The sequence below is a fragment of the Phocoena phocoena genome, chromosome 19, assembly GCF_963924675.1.
Source record: "Phocoena phocoena chromosome 19, mPhoPho1.1, whole genome shotgun sequence".
Classification (NCBI taxonomy): Eukaryota; Metazoa; Chordata; class Mammalia; order Artiodactyla; family Phocoenidae; genus Phocoena; species Phocoena phocoena.
Genome location: NC_089237.1, coordinates 53217445 through 53235277, shown reverse-complemented (window position 1 = coordinate 53235277; position 17833 = coordinate 53217445). Strand labels below are relative to the sequence as shown.

At 42.4% G+C, this 17833-nt stretch overlaps 1 protein-coding gene across 1 annotated transcript in view; it reads left to right on the top strand.

The window, feature by feature from the left end:
* Positions 1-10679, top strand: part of LOC136137935 (myosin-8) — a 29045-nt gene extending 18366 nt beyond the window's left edge. Inside the window, exons 23-39 of the mRNA XM_065896339.1 lie at positions 17-193; positions 271-416; positions 501-591; positions 678-1067; positions 1503-1629; positions 1964-2082; positions 2209-2405; positions 3564-3747; positions 3832-3997; positions 4093-4217; positions 5161-5469; positions 6661-6864; positions 7848-7973; positions 8057-8227; positions 8412-8516; positions 9082-9177; positions 10397-10679. Coding sequence (XP_065752411.1) covers positions 17-193; positions 271-416; positions 501-591; positions 678-1067; positions 1503-1629; positions 1964-2082; positions 2209-2405; positions 3564-3747; positions 3832-3997; positions 4093-4217; positions 5161-5469; positions 6661-6864; positions 7848-7973; positions 8057-8227; positions 8412-8516; positions 9082-9177; positions 10397-10546 — 2883 coding nt within the window. The 3' untranslated portion in view covers positions 10547-10679. The remainder of the gene's footprint in view (positions 1-16; positions 194-270; positions 417-500; positions 592-677; positions 1068-1502; positions 1630-1963; positions 2083-2208; positions 2406-3563; positions 3748-3831; positions 3998-4092; positions 4218-5160; positions 5470-6660; positions 6865-7847; positions 7974-8056; positions 8228-8411; positions 8517-9081; positions 9178-10396) is intronic.
* The last annotated feature ends 7154 nt before the right edge of the window (positions 10680-17833 follow it).

Genomic DNA, 17833 nt, shown 5'->3' with positions numbered 1-17833 from the left:
TCCTTAACCTTTCTAGGTGAAAAACCTCACAGAAGAGATGGCAGGCCTGGACGAAGTCATAGCTAAGCTGACCAAGGAGAAGAAGGCCCTCCAGGAGGCCCACCAGCAGACCCTGGATGACCTGCAGGCAGAAGAGGACAAAGTGAACACCCTGAACAAAGCTAAAGCCAAGCTAGAACAGCAAGTGGATGATGTGTGTTTTTAATATCCATCTGAAAGGTTTTTTTTTAATATACTTTAAATTTTTAACAAAGTTTATTTTCTCATTAGCTTGAAGGGTCTCTAGAACAAGAAAAGAAACTTCGAATGGATCTAGAAAGAGCCAAGAGGAAACTGGAGGGTGACCTAAAATTGGCCCAAGAATCCATAGTAGATATAGAAAATGACAAACAGCAACTTGATGAGAAACTTAAAAAGTAGGAACTCCAGAAAAAAAATTCTACGCGACATCATCTTTCAATTCTTATGGGCACTAATACGCCTTGTTCTTCTGTCTAAAGGAAAGAATTTGAAATCAGCAATCTGCTAAGCAAAATTGAAGATGAGCAGGCAGTAGAAATTCAACTACAGAAGAAAATCAAAGAGCTGCAGGTGAGTCATCTCACCTCCACTTGTTTCTGCGCTCAAAAAAACGGAAATTGAGGTGAGTTCATGGTAATGTGCTCTGCCACTGCCAGGCCCGCATCGAGGAGCTGGAGGAGGAGATCGAGGCAGAGCGGGCCTCCCGCGCCAAAGCAGAGAAGCAGCGCTCAGACCTCTCCCGGGAGCTGGAGGAGATCAGCGAGCGGCTGGAAGAGGCCGGCGGGGCCACTTCGGCCCAGATTGAGATGAACAAGAAGCGGGAGGCCGAGTTCCAGAAAATGCGCAGGGACCTGGAGGAGGCCACCCTGCAGCACGAGGCCACGGCAGCCACGCTGAGGAAGAAGCATGCGGACAGTGTGGCCGAGCTGGGGGAGCAGATTGACAACCTGCAGAGGGTCAAGCAGAAGCTGGAGAAGGAGAAGAGTGAGCTGAAGATGGAGATCGACGACCTTAGCAGTAATGCAGAGACCATTTCCAAAGCCAAGGTACCCAATACTGTCTTCAAATGAGCAGAGTTAATAACCTGTAAGGACCCTCATTGTTCTCTGGCGTTAAACATTGTTTGTAGGCAGTTTGTAGCACTGATCTAAAATTTTGTATTCTAATATATTCCATTTTATTTCATTTTTTTTAAATGCTGGATATAATTTGTTAAGATTATTTCAAAATCTACTTTGTCAGTGTCAAGTATCATTGGGATAAATGAATGAGTTCCAACAATGAGCACTTCGGGGAGATTATGCACCCATCATACCTGAATCCTAACATGTTCCATAGAGTTGGTGCCATCAGTTTCTACTCACACTTGACGTAAATTTATTCACTCTAAAAATATTTTAAGAATCCAGTGGTAACTTTTTTTTTTTTTTTTTTTTTTACTGTATTCAATGTCTCATCTTTCATGGGTACCTGTGCCGCAGGGAAACCTTGAAAAGATGTGCCGCGCTCTAGAAGACCAAGTGAGTGAACTCAAGACGAAGGAGGAAGAGCAGCAGCGGCTGCTCAGTGACCTGACGGCTCAGAGAGCGCGCCTGCAGACGGAAGCGGGTAGAGATCTCCCTCAGGCCCGCGATTATGGCCTAGACAAAAGCAATTCCGGGGGTTCTGAATTAATAGCAATACTCCCATATCAGAGGGGAGTAATCAACTATAGGAACTTACTGAGCGGGTTAGAAAAAATTTAAAAAAGCAAGAAAGAATCGGCAGACTAGTTTATTTGTTACACTACAATAGCAATACTGCTTTTTAATCTAGCCAGTTCTGTAACAATATTTATAATTAGATAAAGTATATATTTGTCATGTACATATAATTATATATACAAACTTTAGGCTTGTTTGTTTATGCCATGAACAAATTCCTTTACTTCGGTAATTCTTAGGTGAATATTCCCGACAATTGGATGAGAAAGATGCTTTGGTCTCTCAGCTTTCAAGGACCAAACAAGCATCTACGCAGCAGATTGAGGAGCTGAAATGTCAGCTAGAGGAAGAAACTAAAGTAAGTTTTACCAAAAGTATTCTTGACTGATCAAATCTAAACATATTCAGTTAGGTTCTCCTTTAAGTGTGTAAGTTAAATATCACTGAAGAAATGAATTAAGTCACTGAACTCATGCCTCCACAGGCCAAGAGCGCCCTGGCCCACGCCCTGCAGTCCTCCCGCCACGACTGTGACCTGCTGCGGGAACAGTATGAGGAGGAGCAGGAAGCCAAGGCTGAGATGCAGAGGGCGCTGTCCAAGGCCAACAGCGAGGTGGCCCAGTGGAGGACCAAATACGAGACGGATGCCATCCAGCGCACGGAGGAGCTGGAGGAGGCCAAGTGTGTGCTGTGAACTCTAGAGGAGGGACATGACATGGTTTCCTAGCTGCCCAGCTCAGCAACTCCCAGAAAACAGCTGTGATGATGATGACAAAAGCAGAAGCTACCCTAAGTGCATGCTGTGTGTCAAATACTATCGTACATTAACTCATTTCGTTTTCTTAGCAACATTACATTGCATTATTATTCGTATCCCTGTTTCACAGATGAGGAAATTGAGACTGTAAGAGGTTAACCAACTAACACAAGAGCATATGATTAATAAATAGTACAGCTGGGATTAGAACCAGACATTCTGATTCCAGAGACCACCTTCTTAAGTACTGTAGCACAAAGACAGATCTCTTAAAACTCATGCTGGAGGCCATCCGAACTGTGCATAATGTTCAGGGTTAGTCTGAATAAAGTAAAGCCTTAGTCTGGGTACAGACCAAAGGAGACCTTCAGGTAGATCTTCTAGAGCATTAGGGCTAAAGGTTTTTGTGTACATTAGGCATGTATAGTTGGCACACAATTGGGAGTAAAGCAAGAACATAGACAATTCAGAAGGAATAAAAAGAAAAACCCTGCCTTTGCTTAGACTACATGAATTATCTTGATTTATTTATCCATTCCTCTCTCAGGTGAGACTGACCAAATATATATTATTAGAAGAAACTGGCTATTTTTCTCTAGGAAGAAAAGTATATAAAATAAAATGGAAAGTCTGAGAAAGCAAAAGAATATGCCCAGTATATCTGTGACCAATAAAATATCGAGTTAGTCTCAAATCCTTTTTGGAATGAGATGAGATATAAATCAATCAATAGAATTGCCCTGGCTAATCATTCTCCATACCATACTCAATCAGAAGCCCTGAAAATCCTGAAATCATATGCTGTAAGATACATACATACAATGTCTGTAAGATACATACACACAGTGTCAGCTCCAACAATGGCCTCTAACAATTCAACAACTAAAAGGACTTGAGTACAGCTGTTCACCGCTTTGGACCTTTTCACAGTTTAATCCATCTAGAAAGCAGTTCTGGCTACCACAGTTTTGAAAACCATGCTACTTGACATTGTAGAAAAAGGACTATGAAAGTGGGCTGAGGAGTTTAGCACTTGCCCCTGTTCCTGACCTCTCTCCTTGACTGCCTGGCTAACTTTTTAGGAAGAAGCTGGCCCAGCGTCTGCAGGAAGCTGAGGAACATGTAGAAGCCGTGAACGCCAAATGCGCTTCCCTTGAGAAGACCAAGCAGCGGCTCCAGAATGAAGTGGAGGACCTCATGCTTGACATGGGGAGGTCTAATGCTGCCTGCGCAGCTCTCGATAAGAAGCAAAGGAACTTTGACAAGGTGGCCCAGCCTGCTCAAACTCCATCGATGTTTTACTTAGTCTCCCTTTCTCCTTCCATTAGCTGACAATTTACTGCTTTTCAGGTCCTATCAGAATGGAAACAGAAGTATGAGGAAACCCAGGCTGAACTTGAGGGCTCCCAGAAGGAATCCCGTTCTCTCAGTACGGAGCTGTTCAAGGTCAAGAATGCCTACGAGGAATCCCTGGAACAACTTGAAATGCTAAAGAGAGAAAATAAGAACTTGCAGCGTGAGTGCTCTTGAACTTCCCTACCCTATATGGCCCTGGAAAGACCTTTCCATGTTATATCAGTCTGACCACTTCTCTCTTCTGTTCACCCACAGAGGAGATTTCTGACCTCACTGAGCAGATTGCTGAGGGAGGGAAGCAAATCCATGAACTGGAGAAAATAAAGAAGCAAGTGGAACAAGAGAAATGTGAAATTCAGGCTGCCTTAGAGGAAGCAGAGGTACGTATATTGATGTTGTGGGGGGAAAATCAAAGATAAACATTGGTGGAAACACCACTGTTTTCATCGGGCAATGGTACTATGAGACAGATCCATTATTACAGAGCAGGTGAGAATCTGAACTCATATAACCTTTATGAAGGGCAATTTGGCAATAGTTATCAAAAGTCTTAAAAATGTAATAATATGACCTATCAGTTCTATTTCTAAGAATCTAACCCAAGAAAATTATCCTAAATGGAGGCAAAGTTTAAACACAAGATGTCCAATCCAAAAACAAGGTAAAGCAAACTATAGGACATCCAAATGATGCAATTTTCTACAGCCATTAAATGTAGTTAATATGGGGAAATATTTATGGTAGAGGATAATTTTTAAAGCAAGACACACATTTGCATATACAATATAACTTTATCATGTATAAATATATATAAATAGGAAAAAAGCTAGAGAAAAAATGTACCACATTAAATTTGTACCTCTAAGTGGAGGAAAAATAGGAAAGTTTTGTTTTTATAAATTACCCCACATTCTACAATGGACACATATCTTGTAATCAAAATTATATATGTTTTAAAACTGAGAATTTCTACAACAGGAATTAGTATATCACGTGAACATTTTAATTTATAGAACGGGAGAGAATTCCTGTTTACTACACGTAAGTTTAATCATATAATTTTAGTTACTACTCATATGAATAATATTTGTATAGCCCTTTATACTTTACAAAGCACCCTTATTACAGAGTTGCCCAATAAAGTCTATGACTGAATAAATTAAAGGATGATTTACCTAGTAGGGTCCTAGAGCTCTTTTATTGTACTTTGTAATATTAGACAAACTGATATTAGTAAGAGTTTGGCTCACAAGGGAATACCCTCCAAATATTCATTTCCCATTATTAATTGATTATTAATTAATTGATCACTGTTTTGTTAAGGCATCTCTTGAACACGAAGAGGGAAAGATCCTGCGTATCCAGCTGGAGTTGAACCAAGTCAAGTCTGAAGTTGATAAGAAAATCGCTGAAAAAGATGAGGAAATTGACCAGCTGAAGAGGAACCACATTAGAGTCGTGGAGACCATGCAGAGCACGCTGGATGCTGAGATCCGGAGCAGGAATGATGCCCTGAGAGTCAAGAAGAAGATGGAGGGAGATCTGAATGAAATGGAAATCCAGCTGAACCACGCCAACCGCTTGGCAGCAGAGAGCTTGAGGAACTACAGAAACACCCAAGGGATCCTGAAGGTAGATGGGTCCACATTAACAGCCCAGACAAGTCAGGGAAGTGACCCATCCATCTCCCATTCATCACAACACCTTCTTGTTACACCATCTTTTTTTTTTCCTTTTAACAAATTATACAGTTCATAGTATGGAGGTAGCTAAAAATAAATACACATAGAATATATATTTATTTTTGGCTGCACTGGGTCTTTGTTGCTGCATGCGGGCTTTCTCTAGTTGCATCGAGCAGGGTCTACTCCGCGTTGCGGTGCGCAGGCTTCTCATTGCGGTGGCTTCTGTTGTCGCGGAGCACGGGCTCTAGAGCGCAGGCTCGGTAGTTCTGGCACACAGGCTTAGTTGCTCAGTGGCATGTGGGATCTTCCCGGACCAGGGCTCGAACCCATGTGCCCTGCATTAGTAGGCAGATTCTTAACCACTGTGCCACCAGGGAAGTCCGAATATATATATATATATATATATATTTTGTGTGTGTGTGGAACGCGGGCCTCTCACTGCTGTGGCCTCTCCCGTTGCGAGCACAGGCTCCGGATGCACAGGCTCAGCAGCCACGGCTCACGGGCCCAGCTGCTCCGCGGCATGTGGGATCTTCCCGGACCGGGGCACGAACCCGTGTCCCCTGCATCGGTAGGCGGACTCTCAACCACTGCGCCACCAGGGAAGCCCCGAATATATTACTTTTAAAGAAACGTTATATAAAAGAACAAACAGAAGCCCAGAGATAAGCTATGATATGAGTGAAATGAAAAGACTTTGGCACCAATAGGCCTGAGGTTGAGTCTTAGTTTTGTCACTTACTAGCTGCCTGATTTTAGGCAAGTTATTGTAACCTCTCAGAACCTCTGTTTCTTCTACAAATTAAGAATGAAACTACCCACCTCATAGGGTTACTTGTGAGGATGAAGTGAGAAGACAGACGTCAAGTGCTGGGTACAGCATATGGAAAATGCTCCATAAGTTATAGATACTGGTGACTCGCACATGAAAAATAACCAGTTGATGGCATAAAACACAACAAGAATCAGTCTCCTGATAATCCTCTCTCACCTAAGCAGGTGACATCCCCATTTTCATGCTCATTCAAATGACAGGCCTGTCATTTCCCGTTCCTGGCACCAACCCATTCTTCCAGTTCATTTCCTGGGATGTTCACATCCTCTTCAGGGTGTCTAAGCCTTTTTATTAACTTAACAGGATACCCAGCTCCACCTGGATGATGCTCTCCGGGGCCAGGAGGACCTGAAGGAGCAGCTGGCGATCGTGGAGCGCAGAGCCAACCTGCTGCAGGCCGAGATCGAGGAGCTGCGGGCCACCCTGGAGCAGACGGAGAGGAGCAGGAAGACGGCGGAGCAGGAGCTCCTGGACGCCAGCGAGCGCGTCCAGCTCCTGCACACCCAGGTGAGACCCTCACATCAAACAAACGCTGGTGTACCGTAAAGTGACAACTCAGAATTATAATATGGAAGTACTCTATTTTTATAAATATGTGTATATTTAAAAGGATCGGGGAGATGCTTTAAAATATTAATTGCAATTACCTTGAAGTGATGCAATTATAGATGATTTTTTGCTGTGTGTTCTTTTTAAGATTTTCTACCAAAACAGGGCAGGGGTATTACTTTTTTTATTTAAAAATAAGATTTGACTCTAGATTATTTTGAAAACCATGGTGTGGAATAAACTTGAATAAAGATATCTGTTGACTCCAAAATCTGAAAATGTTCCACGTAGTGTTTCTCATCAGGAGCACTTCAGCGTTCAGCACTGCTATGTCTACAGTCCCTGTGCCTTGCAGGACATTTAGCGTCACTGACCAGCCCGGGCGTTAAATGCAGCAGCACGCCCTAGTTATTCTGACAACCAAAAATATCCACCCCCGTACATTTCCAAATACCCACTGAGGTGATATTGCTTCCCTTAGAGGACCACTGGGTTGAAATTTTAAGAAAATGTCTTCGTAAGAGTAATTCAGTATTCCCCAAGGGAGCAAACCATTCAAGTTAACAGAGAATAGATTCCTTCTAACTGAGAAACTCTCGGTACCAGGCTCTCACAAAAAGAATCTACTCTTTTCTAATATTTCCAACCTTTTAAGGACAGAACACTAGCAATGTCTGGTTGACATATAATTGAAAAAGCAATTAACTAATATAGACATTCTTGAACCTCCACGTTCTTATGCATAAATCAGATGGACATTGGGGCAGTGGCGGGGCAGGGGGAACCAACCCTGCAAATGATTAACATTTTGCACTGAACAAATATTTAAAGTTCAGTGAAATGTTGCCATTAGGTCCCCTGCATAAGCCAACGAGTAATACATTTGTAAAACCCCAAGTGTGCAAACTGCAGGTCCTGTAAATTTCCACTACTTTTAACAGAACACCAGCCTGATCAACACCAAGAAAAAATTGGAAAATGATGTTTCACAACTTCAGAGTGAAGTGGAAGAAGTAATTCAAGAATCGCGCAATGCAGAAGAGAAGGCCAAGAAGGCCATCACTGACGTGAGCAAATGAGCATTTGTTTCATGAAACTGTGTGTTACCTGCCATTACCAGGTTTATTATACTGGTTTATTTACTAATTAGGCGGCCATGATGGCCGAGGAGCTGAAGAAGGAGCAGGACACCAGCGCCCACCTGGAGCGCATGAAGAAGAACCTGGAGCAGACGGTGAAGGACCTGCAGCACCGCCTGGACGAGGCTGAGCAGCTGGCCCTGAAGGGTGGGAAGAAGCAGATCCAGAAGCTGGAGGCCAGGGTGGGTCTCTCAATCGCTCTGAATCCGGGAAGTGAAAACGGCACTCCCCCATCCTTCTCTCTTCTTGTATATTGGCTCCCATCCTTATCCTATGGCTGGGGACAGCCACCCAATATCTTCAGTAGGTCCTGAGTTAATTAACATCCCCCAAGACTGACTATATAAATATCTTTCTTGATTGTAGGTACGTGAGCTTGAAGGAGAGGTTGAAAGTGAGCAGAAACGTAATGCTGAGGCTGTTAAAGGTTTGCGGAAACACGAGAGAAGAGTAAAGGAACTCACCTACCAGGTAAGGGGAAGAGCTTTCTAGAATATCCAGACTTCCTGCACAAAGGGAAACTGAAAACCTGGTGACTATGTGGTACTCACAAATAGCTACATATTAACTTGATATATATACAAGAGGCAAATGGCACAATCACCTATCACAGACCCTTTCCTAAGCTAGGAAAATCAGGAAGGCCTTTAGAAAACAGTGTAAGTGAGGAAAGAATATAGGTTTCAAAGACAGATAAACTGGTATTAGTCCTGGTTTGGCCTCTCTTACTTTTATAAACTTGGATAGGTTACCTAACACTCTAAACCTTAATTCATCACCTGTAAAATAGAATAAAAACATCTACTCACCAGAGTAGGGACGTAAGGATTAGAGACGTGTATAACTCTCCAATATGGTGCCTGCACACAGTGGACATTTAACAAGAGTGGCTACTGTTAATACTATGAAGGAAGCCTCAGAGTTGACCACATTTACCCCAGGCCCACCTGCCATCATATCAAAGTGATTTACTTCACCACCTGTAGTGGGTTTATTTCGTTGGATTCAATGCAGACCATTTTTTTCAAACTTCCAGACTGAGGAAGACCGCAAGAATGTTCTCAGGCTGCAAGACCTGGTAGATAAATTACAGGCAAAGGTGAAATCGTACAAGAGACAAGCTGAGGAGGCTGTAAGTATCTTTAAGCCCTTGAGGGAAGAAGAAAACTTCTTTGAGGGTAGAAAGTGTATTAAGAGAATGTGTTAATGAGAAAGAGACCAAGTAAGAATATGTCATTCTTATTTTAAAAGAGATGATATAAATATGAATTTCCCCCCAAATTCTAATTATAGAATAAGACTTCAAGACATTTTTATTATTAAGCAATTTGTAGGGGTCAGGGGAAAAAAAGAAAATTCCAAATAACCCACCTTACTTGATAGCTGCAAAGAACCATCCAGCAGAAAATCTACCACCATGATAAATATTCCTCTCCCTCTAGAAATGCACAAAATCAACTGTTCCCAAAAGCCAAACAGAAATCTGTTACCCCAGCTGACTCACTACCAGTGTCATCAGCAGGGACTTATCCCTGCACATTCGCTGTAGCAAATTAGGATGCGCTGGAAGATTCTCCAGCTTCACTTTTCCTGGTTGTTCCCCACTCTCCCAGACACAATGTAGTGGGTAAGAGGTAAGAAAAGGGAACACGAAAGGGAGAGGCACGCATGGTAGTAAGTCCAACCAACAGAGGGCATACTTTCTTCCTATCCCCATCCCCCCACCCACAGCGTCTCTGTATACCAGAGTCAAAATATATGGCAAAAACATTTCAACTGGCATTTTCCCAAAGTTAGAATTTGACTTTACATTTACTTTCTAACCCCTGTGACCAAGCGTACATGGGTCTCTTCCTCCTTTCCACCCAGTCCATACATCATAAATAGATTTCACGTATACATGGGTTTGACACAACGAGCTTGTCTCTTCCATTTCAAAACTGTTTCTTCTTTCATTCTTTAGCGTGAAAAATGTAATTGAAGTTACAAATTCTGTCTGTTTTTTTTTTTTTTTTTTTTTTTTTTTTTTGCGGCACGCGGGCCTCTCACTGTTGTGGCCTCTCCCGTTGCGGAGCACAGGCTCCGGCCGCGCAGGCTCAGCAGCCATGGCTCATGGGCCCAGCCGCTCCGCGGCACGTGGGATCTTCCCGGACCGGGGCACGAACCCGTGTCCCCTGCATCGGCAGGCGGACTCTCAACCACTGCGCCACCAGGGAAGCCCTCTGTCTGGATTTGAAATCAGATATGACAAACAAACCATAAGAAGGAAATATCTGAGTTGAGGAAATAATCCTGTTTGTGACAAGTGCAATAAGAACCACAAAGTCTAACTCTCACAACTTTTTTCTTAGGAGGAGCAATCCAACGCTAACCTTGCCAAATTCCGCAAGCTCCAGCACGAGCTGGAGGAGGCCGAGGAACGGGCTGACATTGCCGAGTCCCAGGTCAACAAGCTGCGGGTGAAGAGCCGGGAGGTTCACACAAAAGTCAGTCCAGAGTGAACACATCTGCATGATGCTGCCAAGGGGCTGAAGAAATGCACAAAATGTGCTATTTTGGGTCACTTGCTTTGTGATGTTTTTCTCTTAATGCTGAATAAATAAAAACTACAGTGAACTGATAAACTGAACCAGACTCAGTTATTTCCAAAATTATTTATTCTCAAACACAGTTCTCACCTAGCTATTATTTTTTTAACATTATATATGGCTTTGTGGAACATTCAATATTTGTACCTCTCTCACCACCCAGCATCCCCTTTCCCGTCTCCACCACACACACACACAATTATCTTTCACTGGACTTAATTTTATTAAATCTCTCTAGACTGATACAAATTACTAAGGAAAACACTCACTGAGGTTACCCCTTCAGACAGGGCACGCTCATGCACCCACTCCACAGGTGGTTGCTGAGCAGCTACTGTGCGCCGGGCACTGCTCTCAGTACTATGGGAATAGCAGTGAACAAAAGCATAGTTCCCTCCCTCTGGGAACTTATATTCTGCAAGGAAAGCAAGGCAGTCAACAAATAAGAAGCTGTGTCTACTATATTTAAAATAGATAAGCAACAAGAACCTACTGTAGAGCACAGGGAACTCGGCTCAGTATTCTGTAATAACCTAAATGGGAAAATAATTTGAAAAAGAATGGATACTTGTATGGGTATAAATGAATCACTTTGCTGTACACCTGAAACTAACACATCATTGTTAATCAACTATACTCCAATATAAAATAAAAATTTTAAAAGATCTACAAAAAAAATAAGAAGCTGTGTAATGTGTCAGATAAGTGCTCATGAGAAATAAAACAAGTAAGAGGGAGGCAGTTAGTACTTTGTAGAGAGGAGTCAAGTAAGGCCTCTCTAATAAAAAGACATTTGAGCTGAGACCTGAAGGAAGCAAGAGTATTCCAGGCAGAGGGAACAAACGAAAATGCAAAGGCCCTGAGGCAGGAGCAGTTTGGCATGTCCCAGGGACAGGAAGGAGGCCAGCAGGGCGAGAGGAGAATAAGCAAGATAGTTACGGCATAAGAGAGGAACCTGGGACCCCAGGGATCATGTAGGGCTTCAGGGCCACCTGAGGACTTTTTTCTTCACTCAGAGTGAGATGGGAAATCTTTGGAGCGTTTTGAACAGAGGAGTGATATTAACACACATTTTAAAAGAATCACTCTGGGGACTTCCCTGGTGGCACAGTGGTTAAGAATCTGCCTGCCAATGCAGGGGACACGGGTTCGAGCCCTGGTCCTGGAAGATCCCACATGCTGTGGAGCAACTAAGTCCATGCACCGCAACTACTGAGCCTGCGCTCTAGAGCCCACGAGCCACTGAGTCCGCGTGCCGCAACTACTGAAGCCCACACAACTAGAGCCCGTGCTCCGCAACAAGAGAAGCCACCGCAATGAGAAGCCTCTGCACCGCAAGCAAGAGTAGCCCCCTCTCACCGCAACTAGAGAAAGCCCGTGTGCAGCAACGAAGACCCAACACAGCCAAAATGAATAAATAAATCTTTAAAAAGGAAAAAAAAAGAATCACTCTGCTGCATTGAGAATACACTGAAGGGGGCAGAGGTAGAAACTGTGAGACCAGTTAGGAGCCTACTGTGAAATAAAAGATAAAAAATGACAGTGGCTTAGACCAGAGAGATAGGCACTGGGAGATGACGAGAAGCAGATGGATTCTAGATGTACTGTGAAGGTAGTGCACATAGGGTTTTCTGACAGACTGAATGGATGAGTGGGTGAGAGAGAGAAAGAGAGAGAAAGGACTTACGAAAAGAGGAAGAATAAGACAAGAAAGATTTAGTGCAGTATAAACATGAGGAGTTTGGTATCTAGAAAGACAGGAAGCAGTAGAACAAAAATGCAATCTAGACAAAAACTGTACTTTATGCACTCCTGTCCCTCTTCCACCTTCTACCATCCACACTCCCCTGCCTCCCAACCCCTATCAGCCTCATTCCTTTACAGTATAAACTGCACAGGCCTCAATCGCAAAAATGTCTAAAATTAATAACAGTTTAAAACAAAAGAATTCAAAATACTCTCCTAAATTAAATTTTGGATCAAAGAGGAAACCAAAAGTAGAATCACAGAAACTTCTAGAAGTAAACATAAGAGTAAATCTTTGTGACCTTGGTTTACACAAAGATTTCTTAGATGCCAACACCAAAAGCACAAGCCATGAGAGAAAAAATTGATAAACTGGATTTCACCAAAATTCAGTTTCTGCACTTTGAAAAACACTGTTAAAGAAAATGAAAGGACAAGCCACCGACTGAGAAAAAGTATTTGCAAATTATACCCCTGATAAAGGACTTGTGTCCAGAGTACATAGAGAAATCTGTATCTTCACTAAAAAGAAAACAAATCACCCAATTTTTAAAGAGCCGAAAGATTTAAACAAACATTTCACCAAAGAAGATATACACAGAGCACGTGAAAAATGCTCATCATGAATCGTTAGGAGAATAATAATTAAAACATAATGAGATATCACAACACACCTATTACAATGACTAAAAGTCCAAGTGTTGGCCAAGAGGTGGAGGAACTGGACCTCTCACACCTGCTAGCGGGCATGTAAAACAGCATAACCATTTTGGAAAATAGTTTGGCAGCCTCTTAAAAAGTTAAGAAACTACCCATTGGTTCCAGTCGTTCCACTTCTAGGTATTTACTCAAGAGAGATGAAAACGTATGTCCACACAAAAACTTTGAACACAGATATTCACAGCATATTTATCTGTAATAGCCCCAAACTGAAAACCACCCAGATGTCCATTAACAGGTGAATGGATAAATACATTGTGGTGAATCCATATCATGTAATACTACAAAATGATCAAAATAAACTATTGGGCTTCCCTGGTGGCGCAGTGGTTAAGACACGGGTTCGAGCCCTGGTCCAGGAAGATCCCACAGGCCGCGGAGCAACTAAGTCCATGCACCACAACTACTGAGCCTGCGCTCTAGAGCCCGGAGCCACAACTACTGAAGCCCCGTGCACCTAGAGCCCGTGCTCCGCAACAAGAGAAGCCACCACAATGAGAAGCCCGCGCACCGCAACGAAGAGTAGCCCCCGCTTGCCGCAACCAGAGAAAAGCCCGCCCGCAGCAATGAAGACCCAACACAGCCAGAAACAATAAATAATTTTTTAAATGATAAAAATTAACTATTAACACATACAAAAGCATGGATGGATCTCAAAATAATAATGCTGATTAAAAGTAGTCAGACCAAAAAAGTATAGACTCTATTATTCCATTTATATAAAATTCTAGAAAAAAAAATGAATCTATAGTGACTGAAAACTGACCAGTGGTTGCCTAGGGACAGAGAGGCAGGATTTATGGGAGGCACAGAAGGACAGTAGGATGTATTACAAAGGACCAGGAGGAAACTTTGGGGGTGATGGACATGTTCATTATCTCAATTCAGATGATGGTGTCACAGTGTATACATATGTCGAGACTCTTTAACTATGTACAGTTCGTTATACATCAATTATATCCCCTTAAAGCTGTTAAAATTTTTCATTGGGGGAAATACTACAATTATAGTGCTTTGGGAAAATAATAATTAGGATACTGTACGTCAAACTTTAAAGCCAGAGTTATAATTTTTGATAGGAATTACGTTAAATCTATTTACCAGTTCATTGGGCCTCTGTTGCTGCGCATGGGCTTTTCTCTGGTTGCAGGGAGCGGGGGCCCCTCTTTGTTGTGGTGCACAGGCTTCTCATTGTGGTGGCTTATCTTGTGGAGCACCGGCTCTAGGCGCGGGCTTCAGCAGTTGTGGCTCTTAGGCTCTAGAGCACAGGCTCAGTTGCTGTGGTGCACGAGCCGAGTTGCTCCATGGCATGTGGGATCTTCCCAGACCAGGGATCAAACCTGTACCCCCTGCATTGGCAGGCAGATTTTTAACCACTGCGCCACCAGGGAAGTCCCTGTATTTCTAATTTTGGTGTCCACATGTTCAGTGCTAGCATACAGCATAAAGAAATACAACTGATTTTTGTAATGTTTATGTTATACCCTGAAACCCTACTGAACTCACTTCATAGCTCTGAGTTTGTGGGGGGGAAATTCTTTGTGATTTTCTACATCAACAATCATGTACCTCAGAAAACAACCACTTAAGGTGAATCTAAATTAATTAACATGAAGTCCAAAATTACACAGTAAATTGTGGGGGGAAAGTCTGATTGGGATTTTATCATAAAAATCAAGCCAGAAGTATTGAAATAAATTTATTTTCTTATAGGTCACAAGATTTACGTTATAACTGCGAGTCTCTGTTAATTCTTAGAACAAAGAATGAATCAGTGTTGGAGTTGAGAGGAAAGGGACATCGTTCTCACAATCTTGTATGATGCGGCACCCTGTATGTTTAACTTTTGCAATGCAATCATAAAGAATGTCCTTTTTTGCAAAAACCGTATGATGTCTTCATCGATATTTTAAGGGTCTTCCTAACCCTTTGATCCTAAACTCACTCTCCTGAAGCCCTTACTGGACCATCATCATTGTCAATGTTCAGAACTTTAATTATTAACTAGTTCAGGGCTGCTGCATCACCCTGGCCAGTGGCTTTGCAAAATTCAAGCCGTTTTCTAATACCACTTTCATCAACTTCATTAAATTCTGAAAATTTGGCAGTATTTGTCATTTTACTTGGCAGTCATGTTGCACTGACTATTGCACATTTACCACAGCTGAAAATCAGCAAGCTCACGTACTAGGGAATAACAAAACTGACTCCATATTAGATCTGTTTCTTTTACTTTAACCTTTGTACTCTATTGTTTTTGCTACAACTTAATGTTGTCTATAGCCTGAAATATACAAGATAGCCAATTCTCAAGGCTCTGGCCTTTACAGGTGTAACACTTTTCCATCCATATAGAGATAAAAAGTTGCAGAACAGAGAATAACATTTGTCTTGTTGGAGGTTTACAGAAACACCAGGACCTGACCTACTTGGACAGCTGCAAGAACAAAGGATTCCAACACCAAGTTTGCAACAGCTAACAACACTCCCTCCCTTTTAGTATAAAAAAAGCCTGAATTCTACCTGGGGGAAGATGGTTCTGGACCATCCTACCTGAGGACCCTAGTCCACCATCTTCTCTGTCTGCTGGCTTTCCGAATAAAGTCACTATTCCCTGCCCCAACAACTCGTCTCTCGATGTGTTGACCTGTCGTGTGGCAAGCAATATGAGCGTGGGTTCCGCAACAATCATTAGAGAATACTTACTGTTTTCTTATGCCACGTCACTACAGTGGAGACTCTAATAACAAGCATTATACTGCTGCAAACCTTAAAACAGTCCTAGCCTTTGCCCAGAAAGTCTATTCTATAAATATCATAAAGATATGCATAAACATATACACACATGTTTACAGGAATAATCAAAGGAAAAAAAATTAGCGCACCCTAAATGCCCCAAAATAGAAAACTGAGTACATAGGATGGAACGATATGTAACTATTAAAAATCATGATGTAGAAGAAGAGTTAATAACATGATAAAATTTCCCATAATCTGTTAAGTTGTAAAGGCAGAAGAGAAAACCATGTTTACAGGCTGATACCCTAATTGTGTATTTGTTTAAAGCACATTTAAAAAAAACAAAAGTGTGTATGTGTTTACAAACATTAAAAAAAGGGTGTAAAAGGACTTAATCCAAATTTAGGTAGAGATTACTTCTATGCTAAAATCTTAGGAGTGATTTAAATTTTTCCTTCAGTATGTTTGATTATGTTTTTCAATCTTTCTACAATGTGTTCCTCACTTTGGGAATTTTTTTAAAGGCTCATATTTTTTAAATACAATAACTAAAAGGAAAGTATTTCTTAAGAGGACTTCATATCCAATTCTCATCAAAGACTTGGGTATAACTGACAATAGAAAGGTGAAGAGGAGAGGGTCATTTGATGGATGAGACCATTAGCACAACTACTAAAAGCTGTTGCCTTTCATCCAAGTTTTCGGTAAGCATTTAACATTCCGCGGCTAACACAGCAGCTGTCAGTGAGCGAACTTAAATTCTGCCTCCTGGCTGTGACAGAGGTTTGGGCACATGTTACACTGACACCAGCGTCCCCAGGCACCCTCACTGCAGACTTAGCCGGTCACATTTTCCTAAGTGGGAAGCTGAAGAATCAGCTGTGGGCAGATGGAAAGAACCTTACTTAAGTATGGAATTTACCAGCCTGATTCCTCCCTCCTGGCTCCAAGCGCCACCAAGATGCTTTTTCCGGAGCCCACGAGAGAAAAAGCCTCTTCGCTGATGAAGGAGAAAAACATTCCCCTTGGGGAACACACCCAAATCAGGGCTTTTATATTATAGTAGCCTGACCTTCCCAAGAGGACGGGCTATTTTCTCAGCTCCTCACAGAAACAATGGCTTATGGCTGTCTCTCAGGGAAACTGAGGTACAACACAGAAGGAGCCCTCAAATTATGAAAAATGTTGTTAAAAGGATGGATGGGAAAGGTGGTATCTTTGGAGCAAAAGAATCATATTTTTTTCCGGTATATTCTGAAAAATAATTCTATTGATACCCACAGTTTTTAGTACCCAAAAATGGATTTAGCCCTAAGTATATGTATATGCGATGTAATCAAATGCCTATAAACGTACTGAAAAACTTCAAATGGAATTTGGCGACTTGAGAATTTTCAGAAATTTCCTCGCGGCCCGGTCACGTCAAGAGCCGGGGGTTCGAATTCCCTCACCACTTCGTTTCACACCCTCCCACCACACACACACAGTTACGCTCTGGAATCGCGGAGCTGACGAGGAAAGCCTGCCTCTCTCACAAACTCCAAACGTACACTCACCGGCTACGGCCCCTCACCGTCTCCCGGCTGGTCCCAACCATGGCGGAATCACGTCCAGCCTTTCCTTCCCGGGTGGCGCACTCCTCCCATGATGCCCTGGGGCGCACCGGAAGCAACTCCTCACCTCTCTGGGAAATTGAAACCTGGTTTCTTCTTGGTAGTTATCAGGTGTTTCCTTGGAAGCCCACGGCTGCTGATTCTTTTCACGTGTTTTCAATAATGTGCTCCACCCACCCTCCCCTAACTAGATGGTAAGCTGTTTGAGGGAACCAATTTCTAATCCACAATGCCTGGAACAGTGTCTTTATAAGCCATTTGTTAAATGAAGAGCAGATGCTAAACTTTTTGTTTGACAGAACGAAGCAAAGCTGAGTAGAAAAACATCAGATAACGGAGCCAACCCTCAGCAGAGAATATGGAAGAATAGCGTTACCTTTAT